Genomic DNA, 13,301 nt, shown 5'->3' on the forward strand with positions numbered 1-13,301 from the left:
CGATAACAGAGAACCTATGAAATAGATCCCCGATAGGATGACCATAGCATTCAATAGGCAATACTCCCTTCACATCCCTCTGTCATTCACTGCACTCTGAGAGGAAAACCAGGCTTCAGCATGCTGCGAAGCGCATATCAACGTAGAAATCTAGCACAAACTTAATTCACCACCTCCATAGGAGGCAAAGTTTGTAAAACTGAATTGTGGGCGTGGTGGGGGGTGTATTTATAGGCATTTTGAGGTTTGGGAAACTTTGCCCCTCCTGGTAGGAATGTATTTCCCATATGTCACTAGCTCATGGACTCTTGCCAATTACATGAAAGAAAAGGTAATATGAGAAAGAAGATTAGGAGTGTATTTTATGTGAGCGTCAGCTTAGTATTAGTGGACCATAGTTGGCTGTGTGATGTAAGATAGGAATAGAGTTCATGTGTGTTGTTGAGGGGGGGGGAATAGAAGAGGAGAGAAATGAATAGTCTGATTGCTATTTGTGAAATTAAGAGCTGTGACTTTAAGGAGAAGGGAGAAAAAGGTAAAGGCAGAAAGTATAGCATATTTAGCTAACATGGAAAGTAAAGTTGATTAGAAGTAAGTACCTGTTTATAATTTGTCCGCTCCTTTGTTGAACGCTGTGTTTTAACTCTAACACACCCTTTAAAAACTACACACTTAAGAACTACACATGCTGCAAACTACAACTGACCTAACAAAAAAGGCCTAAATAAACAATGGAGATGGCACTTTCTTATCAAAAGTGGAAAAAGAGACATTTTAAAGGTAATAAAATAACATAACAGAGAATTTAGATTTGAAAAAGAGAGAAATAGCAATTATACTGAATCAGGCACACAGACAGGGTTAAAGCAGTGTTGTCCTGGAATACATACACTGTGTGAATTAGGCAGACAGACAGGGTTAAAGCAGTGTCGTCCTGGAATACATATACTGAGTGAATCAGGCAGACAGACAGGGTTAATGCAGGGTTAAAGCAGTGTCGTCCTGGAATACATACACTGAGTGAATCAGGCAGACAGGCAGGGTTGAAAATCTGATGTTATAGGGAAATCTTGACGTAGATATCCTAAGGGGCCACACTCAGCATATATAAAAAAAAATATTGTAATAAATCAAATATTCAAAATAAGTTCAAAAAACAGAAAACCAAAGATATGGTTAGAGCAATAAAACAATGTCTAAAAACTGATAAAGTCTTAATAAGAATACAATACTGGACTGTCCCAAAGATGAGTAAAACAGTGAAACATCCAGTCTGTTATTGGACATTTTAAATGAAGTACATCCGGTCACCATTTAGCGATGCATGTTTTTAACTGTTTTAAGCCTGAAGAAACGACCGGTGTGTGGTCAAGAAACTTGTTGCCAATAAAGAACCTGTTAGACTTCCAATCATCTTGGATGTTGCCTGGTATTTCCTTTTAAAGCAGTTTCCAGTTGGACTGTCAGATTCCCCTGTACGTGTTTCACACAGTTCTGACCAAACAAGAGAATTTGTCTCAATTCAGAAGAGACCATGAATGGCACACATAGGATGCTTAAGTGACATTGTATAAGCAGTAGGAATAACCCGAGCCTGCAGATCCGTAGCCAGAATCCAGTGACGCCGATGACCGTAAGAAGAGGATGCTTCACGCCGGATGTCTTGAAGATAGACCCGCCCAGTGCCGGATGGATGAAGATAGAAGATGCCGTCTGGATGAAGAGTTCACCATTTGGATGAAGATCGCCTGGATGAGGACTTCGCCGGCTGGAGGAGGATGGATGTCCGGACTTCGATAACTGTAAGTGGATCGTCGGGGGTTAGTGTTAGGATTTTTTTAAGGTTAGGGTTTTGGGCAATTTGTAAAAGAGCTAAATGCCCTTTTAAGGGCAATGCCAATCCAAATGCCCTTTCCAGGGCAATGATTAGCTTAGGTTTATTTAGATAGGTTTTTATTTGGGGGGGGTTGGTTGGGTGGGTGGTGGGTATTACTGTTGGTGGGTTGTTTGTATTTTTTACTGCAATGTAAAAAAACTGATTTCTTTGGGGCAATGCCCCGCAAAAGGCCCTTTTAAGGGCCATTGGCAGTTTAGTGTAGGCTAGGGTTTTTTTATTTTCGGGGGGCTTTTTTTATTTTAATAGGGCTATTAGATTAGGAGTAATTCGTTTTTATTTTTGATAATTTCGTTTTTTATTTCTTGTAATTTAGAAAATTGTATTTTAATAATTTATTTTATTGTAATGTTAGTTTTTAGTATAAGGAAGGTTAGGTTTTATTTTACAGGTAACTTTGCATTTATTTTAACTAGGTAGTTAGTAACTAGTTAATAACTATTTACTAACTAGTCTACCTAGTTAAAATAAATACAAACTTACCTGTGAAATAAAAATAAAACCAAAGATAGATACAATATAACTATTAGTTATATTGTAGCTAGCTAAGGTTTTATTTTACAGGTAAGTTTGCATTTAGTTTTAAATAGGAATTATTTAGGTAATAATTGTAAGGTTTATTTAGCTTTATTTTAATTATAGTTAAGTTAGGGAGTGTTAGGGTTAGATTTAGGCTTATGTTAGGGTTAGGTTTATGGGTTAATATATTTATTTAGTGTTAGTGATGTTGGAGGCCAGAGGTTTAGGGGTAAATAACTTTAGTATAGTGGCAGCGACATTGGGGGCAGCAGATTAGGGGTTAATAAGTGTAGGTAGGGGGCGGCAATGTTAAGTGTGGCAGATTAGGGGTTAATAAGTGTATTTAGGTGGCGGCGATGTTAAGGGCGTCAGATTAATGGTTAATAACATTATGTAGGTGGCGGCGATGTTGGGGGTGGCAGATTAGGGGTGTTTAGACATGGTTTTTATGTTAGGGTGTTAGGTTTAAACATAACTTTTTATTTCTCCATAGACATCAATGGGGCTGCGTTACGGAGCTTTTCTTTCCGTGATCGCAGGTGTAAGGCTTTTTTTTTGCCGTCTCTTCCCATTGATGTCTATGGGGAAATCGTGCACAAGCACGTCAAAGCAGCGCTTGTATTTGGGTGTGGTATGGAGCTCAACACAACCATATCGCTCGCACAAGCCTGCGTTTTGTAAACTTGTAATAGCAGCGCTATATGGAGGTGAAAACGCCGCTTTTGTGGCGGTCGTTAAAATCCCTATAGCGCTCAAAACTCGTAATCTAGCTGATAGTCAATAGGAGGACTAGACTCCTGAAAGCTATAAATAGAAAAAGTTTCCTTAACAAAGAACAAAAAATGTTCAAATGAAAAATAAGGAGAATTTTAACAAACGGTCTGATACAGGATCCTTTGAGCCGTAGAATAAACTTAAGTATGCTGTTGGTCAGAACAAAATTAATGAAATCTTAACAATTTTGAAAAGACCTCGTAAGTTTACTTAAAGGCATAATAGCAGTCATAACCTTTTATGATATAAGCAACAACATGTGATGTTTGCAGATTAAATCAAGTACATGAACTGAATATGTAAAAAAACAGTAAATGTTATTGTACATGTAGAAACATTGCTAGCATAAAACATGATAAATAAATGCCACATAATTGAGCTGAAGAAATAACAGCTTAAAAAATGAAAAGAACACACTTAGCTTTGTAGAATTGTGTTCCAGGGCATCATAGTTTCTACAGTAACATCAGAGTCAGGATCAGAATGAGATATCTCGCAAAATGTAACAAAAAAAGAATAAAATTAGGCAAAACATTAAATTCCCACAATGTAACAGCTTCAGTAGAGAAAAAAAACAAAAGCAGGCATAATAGCTTTCAAAGTTCATGAAAACAGCGAGCAATAGAGGAAGAGGGGTAAAATAACAAAAATTTGGCGCCAACAATGACGCATTACGCAAAAAGAAGTAAAAAATGTTTGGCGCAAAACTAACACCAGGAAATGACACAACTCGTGTTATAACAGATGCGATTTTGCGCCAAAACTAGCGTCAACAAAGACGCAGGCAATGACAAAATTTCGCTCCAAAAAATTTTGCGCCAAGAATAACACAATAAAAAACAGCATTTTGCGCTCTCGTGAGCCTAGATTTGCCCGCGAGAAAATGCAAGTCAAATTAGAAAAAGACTGAACCCCAGGTAAGAATCAAAGTTTAAATTAACTTCCCAAACATGATTCCTATACTGAAACAGTTTAGACTGCAAAGGGAAATACACATAGACCTGACTAATGGCAAATATAAGTAAAATACATATATTTAAAACTTTATATTAATACATAAAGCGCCAAACCATAGCTGTCTTAAATAATGATACATACTTACCGAAAGACACCCATTCCACATATAGCAGATAGCCAAACCAGTACTGAAAACTATCAGCAGAGGTAATGGTATATAAGAGTATATCGTCGATCTGAAAAGGGAGGTAGGAGATGAATCCCTACGACCGATAATAGAGAACCCTCGAAAAGATTTCCCGCGAGGAAAACCATAAAATCAATAGGCGATACTCTCTTCACATCCGTCTGACAAACACTGTACTCTGAGAGGAATTGGGCTTCAGAATGCTTATAAGCGCTTATCATAGAAGAAATCATAAAAAACAAGCACAAACTTACTTCACCACCTCCATAGGATGCAAAGTTTGTAAAACTGAATTGTGGGTGTGGGGAGGGGTGTATTTATAGGCATTTTGAGGTTTGGGAAACTTTGCCCCTCCTGGTAGGATTGTATTTCCCATACGTCACTAGCTCGTGCGACAAGGTAACCTCCATGGAGGAGATGATGACATCCCTACCAGGTCCGCAAACCACATCCTTCGCGGCCACGATGGAGCAATTAGAATAGTCAAGGCTTGCTCCTGTTTGATGCGGGCCACTGATGAAAGAAGTGGTAACGGTAGAAAAATGTAAACTAGGTTGAACCCCCAGGGCACTGCTAAGGCATCTATCAGCTATGCCTGGGGATCCCTAGACCCGGACCCGTATCTGGGTAGCTTGGTATTGAGTCTGCACGCTATGAGATCTATCTCCGGCGTCCCCATCTGATGCAAATCTCTGCACACAGCTCGGGATGGAGAGACCATTCCCCCGGATGAAACTATTGTCTGCTGAGAAAGTCTGCCTCCCAGTTGTCCACACCTGGAATGTGGATCGCTGACAGCGAGCAGTTGTAGGCCTCTGCCCTGTCCAGAATCCAAGATACTTCGCTCATGGCTAGGGAGCTTCTCGTTCCCCCGATGGTTGATGTAAGCCACCGAGGTTATGTTGTCTGATTGAAATCTGAAAAACTGGGATGAACCCAGAAGAGGCCAAGCCTTCAGAGCGTTGAAGATCGCTCGAAGTTCCAGAATGTTTATCGGGAGAAGAGATTCCTCTCGAGGCTAGCCAAACAGGGTCTGTTTTCTTTAGAAAAAAGGCGCTTGAGAGGTGACATGATTACTTTATATAAATATATTCAAGGCCCATATACAGACATGGCAGAAGCTCTGTTTATTCCAAGAACATTGTTTCTGACAAGAGGTCATAATTTAAGGTTGGAGGAAAGGAGATTTAATCTCCTGCAACGGAAACGTTTTTTCACTGTAAGAGCAATAAACTTGTGGAACTCATTACCAAAGGAGGTAGTGAATGTCAATACCATAGATACATTTAAAAATAGTCTGGATAAATTTCTGTATATAAACAAAATTAATGGATATGATTGCTAGTATTAAATGGGTCACATTTTAAATGGGGTTATTTAAGCTTAACTGGAGCTTTTTGTAAGTATTTTAGATTTGTATAGGTTGAACTCGATGGACTTCAGTCTTTTTTCAACTTTATCTACTATGTAACTATGTTACTATGAGTTCACCAGCCCTGTGCCTTCCTGGCACCCCAAACAGCTTTCCATCCTGATAGACTTGCGTTCGAAGTCACAATCTCCCAGAATGATCTCAAGAAGGATGTCCCCTGGGACAGGCGATCTGGACAGAGCCACCAAGAGAGCGATTCTCTTGACTGGTTATCCAGAGTAATCTGTTGGGATAGATCTGAATGATCGCCGTTCCATTGCCTCAGCATGCACAGCTGAAGAGGTCTGAGATGGAACCTGGCGTATGGAATATCTATGCTGCACACCATGAGCCCAATCACCTCCATACACTGGGCCACAGATGGCCTTAAGGAGGTCAAGACAATTGGAAGTAATATTGCAACGTCTGTGGTCTGTAAGGAATAGCTTCATGGATATGGAATCTATCGTACCCAAGAATTCCACTCTGGTACTGGTAACCAGAGAACTCTTTCCTAAGTTTATCTTCCATCCATGAGATTGAAGAAGTAGAAGAGCTCTCGAATGGTCTTCTGCCAGCCGGCAGGACGGAGCCTGGACTAGGATGTTGTCCAAATAAGGCGCTACTGCAATACCTATGGATCTCGCCACTGTGAAAAGAGCCCCCAGAACCTTTCTAAAAGACTCTTGGAGCAGTAGCCAGACCAAAAGGAAGAGCTACAAACTGGAAGTGCTGGTCCAGAAAAGCGAATCTTAAGAACATGAAGTGATCCTTGTGTATTGACACATAAATGTAAGCATCCTTCAAGTCGATCGTAGTCATGAACTGTCCCTCTTGAACTCAGGGCAGAATAGACCTTATCGTCTCCATCTTGAACGATGGCACAGAGAGAAACTTGTTTAAGCACTTTAGGTCTAGAATCAGACAAAACGTACCCTCCTTCTTTGGGACCACAAAAAGGTTTGAGTAGTATCCCATACCTCTCTCTGCTAGAGGTACTGGCACAATCACTCCTAGGCTAGGGAGGAGAGATCCCTCACGCACCCTAGAAAAGTATCTAGTTTTCCTGGCCTTGAAGACAGGTTTGATAAGAGGAATCTGCCCCTGGGTGGATGAAATTTGAAACCTATCCTGTAACCCTGAGCAATGACCTCCAGAACCCAAGGGTCTTGCACGTCTCCCAGCAAAGCCTCCACTAAGAGAGATAGTCTGCCCCCAACACGATCCAGCGATGGATCGGGGGGCTGTCCCTTTATGCAGATTTTGTCTCGGCGGGCTTCTTGTTCTGCTTGGATTTATTCCAAGATTGAGATGTTTCCAGGTTCCCTTGGACTGATAAGGCTTTGCGGAGGGCTGTTGGCGTTGGGATTTATCTGAACGAAAGGGACGAAAATTAGGACCCTGCCCTTTTAGCTTTGTTGTTCTTATCCTGTGGCAAAAAGGTACCCTTGCCCTCAGTGGCCGTGGATATGAGAAGTCCAGTCCTGTAACCGAAAAGAACCTTCCCTTTAAATGGAAGGAAAAGCAATCTAGATTTTGAAGTCATGTCAGCAAACCAAGACTTTAGCCACAGAGCCCTATGGGCTAGGACAGAAAAACCTGATGGCTTGGCATTCAAGCGAATAATCTGCATATTTGCATAGCAAATAAAGGAATTAGCTAACCTCAAGGCCTTAATTCTTCCCTGGATTTCTTCGTCACACCAATAGGTAGCGGATACCGCCACCGCCGCTGCAGGCTGAAATAAAAATCCTGTGTGCTGAAACATCTTTCTCAACAGAGTTTCTAGCTTCTTATCCATGGGCTCCTTAAACAATGAATTATCCTCAAGCGGGATAGTGGTGGAGATAGCTCCATCCACCTTAGGGACAGACCCCCACAACTCTAATTGGGAGTCAGGAACCGGTAACAATTTCTTAAAGGAAGAAGGGGAAAAAGAGGAACCTAGTCTTTCCCATTCATTCTTAATAATATTTGCCATCTTAACGGGGACCGGGAAAGTTTGTAGCACCACCCTGTCCTCATAAACCTTATCAAGTTTAGGAATAGAAGGTTCCGTGGGTAACTTAGGTTCCGGAACCTCTAACGTAGCCAACACTTCCTTTAACAGAAAGCGTCCTCTGCCTTAACCTAAAGTCTGGTTCCTCCGCAGCCGGAGGATTAGAGGCAGCCGATTCTGACCCAGAAAGAGCCTCCTCAGAAGTATCAGAGGCGTCTTCATCAGCGGATAATCTAGTATCAGATAAATCCAGCAAGTTGTTAGATGACCCCTCGGAAGGATAGCAGTAATTAAACTTTCGCTTGCGCTTAGCAGGGCGAGGTAAAGCACTAAATCCCGAAGGAGGATTAATCGTGCAATGGGGAGCTGCATGTGTACTAGGAGATGATTGCAGGGAACGCACCTCGTGGGACAGATGCCCCTCAGAGGTGGACGGCTCAGTGGTACTAAACATCTTGGTCTTTTTAGACATAATGATCCTATCAAGGCATGTGGAACATAATTCAGCAGGCGGGTATACCGTAGCCTCCTCACAATAAAAACAGGTATTAGATCTGGGTAAAGAGGCAGTACCCTCTAACGCATCAGAGTCCTCCATAGCTTGCGCTTTTTAAAATAGACTATAGAAAAAGTAAATGGCACCTTTATACCCCCAATGGCCGGGGCACTCACCACCTCCTAAGACCCAGGCCCCACAGAGAAACCACTTCTCCTGTAAACCGCACGGTCAGGAAAGAGAAAGTTAATGAGGCCAAAACTGGTCACATGGAGTGCCATGCAGGACTGCCCCTGCTGCAGGAAGAAAAAGCGCGCCAAATTGACAGTTCCAACATCTGCCAGAGCCTCATCTCACACATGTCGCAGCATAAAACATAATAAAGCAAATCATGTATAAATCCCCCCTGTTCAATAATCCCCTTCCGAAGATATTAACCCTTGATTCCATACAGATAAAGGAGCCACACTGTGACCCTGTCTTCTTACGTTATCATATGAAATAAAATGAAACAATCTTACCGGAATCATCACCGTGGAACAGACACACAGCCTCTCAAGTTTGACAGTCTTGCAGCATCGCACCTGACATGGACTTGAGTGACAGAAGCAGGGGGTGAAACTCATCAACACTGATTGCTCAGGAGCTGTTAATATGAGTCTAGATGGTTTTGCAGAAAGACTCTCCCTGCATCTCCAGACCCTAACATTCACCTCACTGAGAGGCTGACAAGACTACTTAAAACCCCAGTCCCAAGTACTACCCTCCATAAGGAACTACTCCATATCTTCTGACACTTTTCTACCAACCTCTTGTGACGAAAGACAAAGAATGACTGGGATATGAGGGAAGTATTTAAGCCTTTGGCTGGGGTGTCTTTGCCTCCTACTGGTGGCCAGGTTCTGTATACCCACAAGTAATGAATGAAGCCGTGGACTCTCCTCATATTAAGAAGGAAAAAGGAAATTTATGCTTACCTGATAAATTGATTTCTTCTACGATACGACGAGTCCACGGATTCATCCTTACTTGTGGGATATTATCCTCCTGCTAACAGGAAGTGGCAAAGAGCACCACAGCACCAAGAGCTGTATATATAGCTCCTCCCTTCCCTCCACCCCCAGTCATTCAACCAAAGGCTAAGGAAGAGAAATGAAAAGCTAAAAGGTGCAGAGGTGACTGAAGTTTGAAAAATAAATAAAATCAGTCTTAAAAATGACAGGGCGGGCCGTGGAGTCGTTGTATCGTAGAAGAAATCAATTTATCAGGTAAGCATAAATTTCCTTTTCTTCTACAAGATATGAGTCCACGGATTCATCCTTACTTGTAGGATACAATACCAAAGCAATAGGACACGGATGAACGGGAGGGACAAGACAGATACCTAAACACAAGGCACCACTGCTTGAAGAACCTTTCTCCCAAAAATAGCCTCAGAAGAAGCAGAAGTATCACATTTGGAAAATTTGGAAAAGATATGAAGGGAGGACCAAGTCGCAGCCTTACAAATCTGTTCAACAGAAGTATCGTTTTTAAAAGCCCATGTGGAAGCCACAGCTCTAGTAGAATGAGCCGTAATTCTTTCAGGAGGCTGCTGTCCAGCAGTCTCTTATGCCAGGCGGATGATGCTCCTCAGCCAAAAAGAAAGAGAGGTAGCCGTAGCTTTTTTACCCCTACGCTTTCCAGAATAAACAATGAATAGAGAAGATGATTGACGGAAATCCCTGGTCGCCTGTAAGTAAAACTTCAAGGCAGGAACCACATCCAAGTTATGTAACAGACGTTCCTTCTTAGAAAAAGGATTAGGACACAAGGAAGGAACAACAATTTCCTGATTAATATTCTTGTTTGAAACAACCTTAGGAAGGAATCCAGGTTTAGTACGCAAAACCACCTTATCCGAATGGAAAATAAGATAAGGCGAATTACACTGTAACGCAGAAAGCTCAGAAACTCTTCGAGCAGAAGAGATAGCAACCAAAAACAAAACTTTCCAAGATAACAACTTTATATCTATGGAAAGCATGGGTTCAAAAGGAACCCCTTGAAGAACATTGAGAACTAAATTCAAACTCCATGGCGGAGCAATTGGTTTAAACACAGGCTTGATTCTGACTAAAGCCTGACAAAAGGACTGAACGTCTGTAATATCCGCCAGACGCGTGTGTAATAAAATTGATAAGGCAGAAATTTGTCCCTTTAAGGAACTAGCTGATAACCCTTTCTCCAATCCTTCTTGGAGAAAAGACAAAATCCTAGGAATCCTAACTCTACTCCATGAGTAGCCCTTGGAATCACACCAATAAAGATATTTAACACCTCTTTCACTTTACCTCTTCCTATTACTAGAATAGGCAAAGAGAATGACTGGGGGTGGAGGTAAGGGAGGAGCTATATATACAGCTCTGGTGTGGTGCTCTTTGACACTTCCTGTTAGCTGGAGGATAATATCCCACAAGTAAGGATGAATCCGTGGACTCGTCGTATCTTGTAGAAGAAAGTGCCTTTACATTGCGGTCTAAGGGAACTATGTGTTCCCTGTAAATATATATGTATATGAATATATATTTATGTGTTAATATGTGTATATACTTACTCATTTCGCTGCGCTTGTTCTTATGCCGTGTCTGACGGCATGAGAATGAAGTTCCCATTGGAGTCTATGGAAGAATGCACCACAATGGCAATACCAGCGCACATTAGCATGTGCTAGTATTACTCAGTTGAGCGCAACTTTTTAGCGCTCAACTTGTAATCTTGCCCTTTGTTTGAAAATAGGCAGTTTTTCAGGCATAGGGCGCACCTATAAAAAGAAAGCATGTTGTTTAACTTACTTCCTTTGTTGTAGTAAATAATGGACATATATAAACAAGCTCCTGCACACATTAACAAATCACTATGGGCCGATTTACCATCCACAGGCGGACCGGGGTGGACATATTCACCCCTGTCTGCCTAGCATCTCCTCTTGTGGGCAGCAATTTGCCTGCATTACCATTGCACAAGAGTGTTCCTGTGCAACTGCGCCCCATGCCCATGCGTGATTGGCTGTGCGCAATCAATCTCTCCGGTCAGACATGGAAAACAGGGCAGGGAAGCAGCTTATAAATCCTGACTGCCGGTTTGCTTGTGCTTGTTAAATTGAGCTCTATGCAGCCACAAAATGCAATCCAGAATCTCTAGGGAAGTGAAAATACTTAAATGATCAGATTTATGAGTTAAGTAGGCAAAATAATGAAAATGCATTGCAAAGTTATTTGAGGACTTGAAGGGACATGAAACCCAAACTTTTTGTTTCATGATTCAAATAGAGCAAACAATTTTAAACAACTTTCCAATTTTCTTTTCAATTTTGCTTTTGCTCTCCTGGTATTCTTTATTGAAGAAGTAGCAATGCACTACTGGGAGCTAGCTGAACAAATCGGTAAGCCAGTGACAAGGGCATATACATGCAGTCACCAATCACCAGCTAGCTTTCAGCTTCTAGCTCCCAGTCTACCTCGGCATGCTATTTAACAAAGGATACCAAGAAAACAAAGCAAATTAAATAGAAGTAAATTGGAACGTTGTTTACATGTATGCTCTATCTGAATCATGAAATAACATTTTTGGGTTTCATGTCCATTTAAATATTGAGATTAAAGGGACTTTATACACTCTATTTTTCTTTGCAGAAATGTTTTGTAGATGATCGATTTATATAGCCCATACAGGGTTTTTTTTCTTTTTTTTTGTAAATGTATAGTTTTGCTTATTTTTAAATAACATTGCTTTGATTTTCAGACTCCTAACCAAGCCCCAAAGTTTTAGGAGAATACCGAGGTATACCTACTCCAGCTTGATCCTGTTTGTGTAGAGTCTTTTCATATGCAGAGGAAGGGGGGGGGGGGGGTGTCTTATTTCCCACTTAAAGTGGGTGCTCTAGCTACCTTTTTAACAGAGCTAAACTGGGAGCTTTTAAGTATATTTAAACGGTTTTATACAGAATTTTTATATCAGTATCTGTACATATTATTCTTTATAGTAGTGTGTATTACATGCAGTTATATGAAAATTGGTGTGTACTGTCCCTTTAATTCTCTTTAAATTCTATGAACATTTGGATAACGCACATTTTCACTGGGAGTAAATCAGACATGAAAACATATAGATTACAAATAAATCATGATGTGCTTTTGACTCATCACTTTTAGAATTTTCTAGCAAACGCTTACCCGGTACATTTCTTCAGTGAACTCAGCCAATAATATTTCATTAGGAAAGGGGTCGTTTTGTTCCCATGTTTCACAAAACCCTCCAGGCTGTGTCCATGAAAACAAGTCCTGCCTGTGTTTTGCTCTTCCCAGTTGAAGAAGAAACTTGATGGGGCTTCGTTCCCAGCACCTGGTGCAGTTCCAGCCAACTTGCTAAACTGCATTTGCAGGTTCCCTACCATCTCTGTGTAGACACAACAAAAGGTATCATTCATAAATATAACCAGAGATCATTGGAGATAACTGTCGTGAATACACAAAAATACTGAAGAATGATCACATCTGTGGAAAATTGTGATGTGTAAAATGTGGTCACAGTTTACCTAAAACATTAAAGGGACATTCAACTGCTAAGTACCACGTCAGAAGCATGGTCCCTATTCATCATGCTATTGTTTTTGGTCCTGTGCCTGCCACTGTCTTCAAAGTACTTCTCCTGTTTTAACCCCTTACAAGTATCAGTTAGTGAAGCTCGGCATCTTTACACTGTGAGCTGCCATCTTGGAACTTATATTTGTTATGTAACTTTTTAAACTGTACAAAAACTGTAACACTTCTGCTCTCTATAAAGTGAGCTAAACTGAAATGAATGGTACAGCTGTCAAAAAGCAGATCTGTGAAGGTGCCCTGCTTCTGTCACATGATGCAACAATCCGCAAAGCTACAAGATGGCGGCACCTAGTGTAAAATGCATGAGTTAAAATAAGAAAACGGCTTTAAGGAGAGCTGCAGGTACAGAAGGAAATGCAATAGTATGAGTAGTAACCATACTACTGTAGTTGTACACGACAGATTAATGTCCCTTTAATAC

At 41.0% G+C, this 13,301-nt stretch overlaps 1 protein-coding gene across 2 annotated transcripts in view; it reads right to left on the reverse strand.

Annotated features, from left to right (window-relative positions):
• TAF1B (TATA-box binding protein associated factor, RNA polymerase I subunit B) overlaps positions 1–13,301 on the reverse strand; it is a 316,787-nt gene that overhangs the window by 84,615 nt on the left and 218,871 nt on the right. The window contains exon 14 of one of the 2 annotated variants that reach the window (XM_053709698.1): positions 12,452–12,674. The exons of the other annotated variant lie outside the window; for it this stretch is intronic. Within the exon in view, the coding sequence (XP_053565673.1) occupies positions 12,452–12,674 (223 nt within the window). The remainder of the gene's footprint in view (positions 1–12,451; positions 12,675–13,301) is intronic. 2 annotated transcript variants of the gene reach the window in all.

The sequence above is a fragment of the Bombina bombina genome, chromosome 4 (assembly GCF_027579735.1).
Source record: "Bombina bombina isolate aBomBom1 chromosome 4, aBomBom1.pri, whole genome shotgun sequence".
NCBI lineage: Eukaryota > Metazoa > Chordata > Amphibia > Anura > Bombinatoridae > Bombina > Bombina bombina.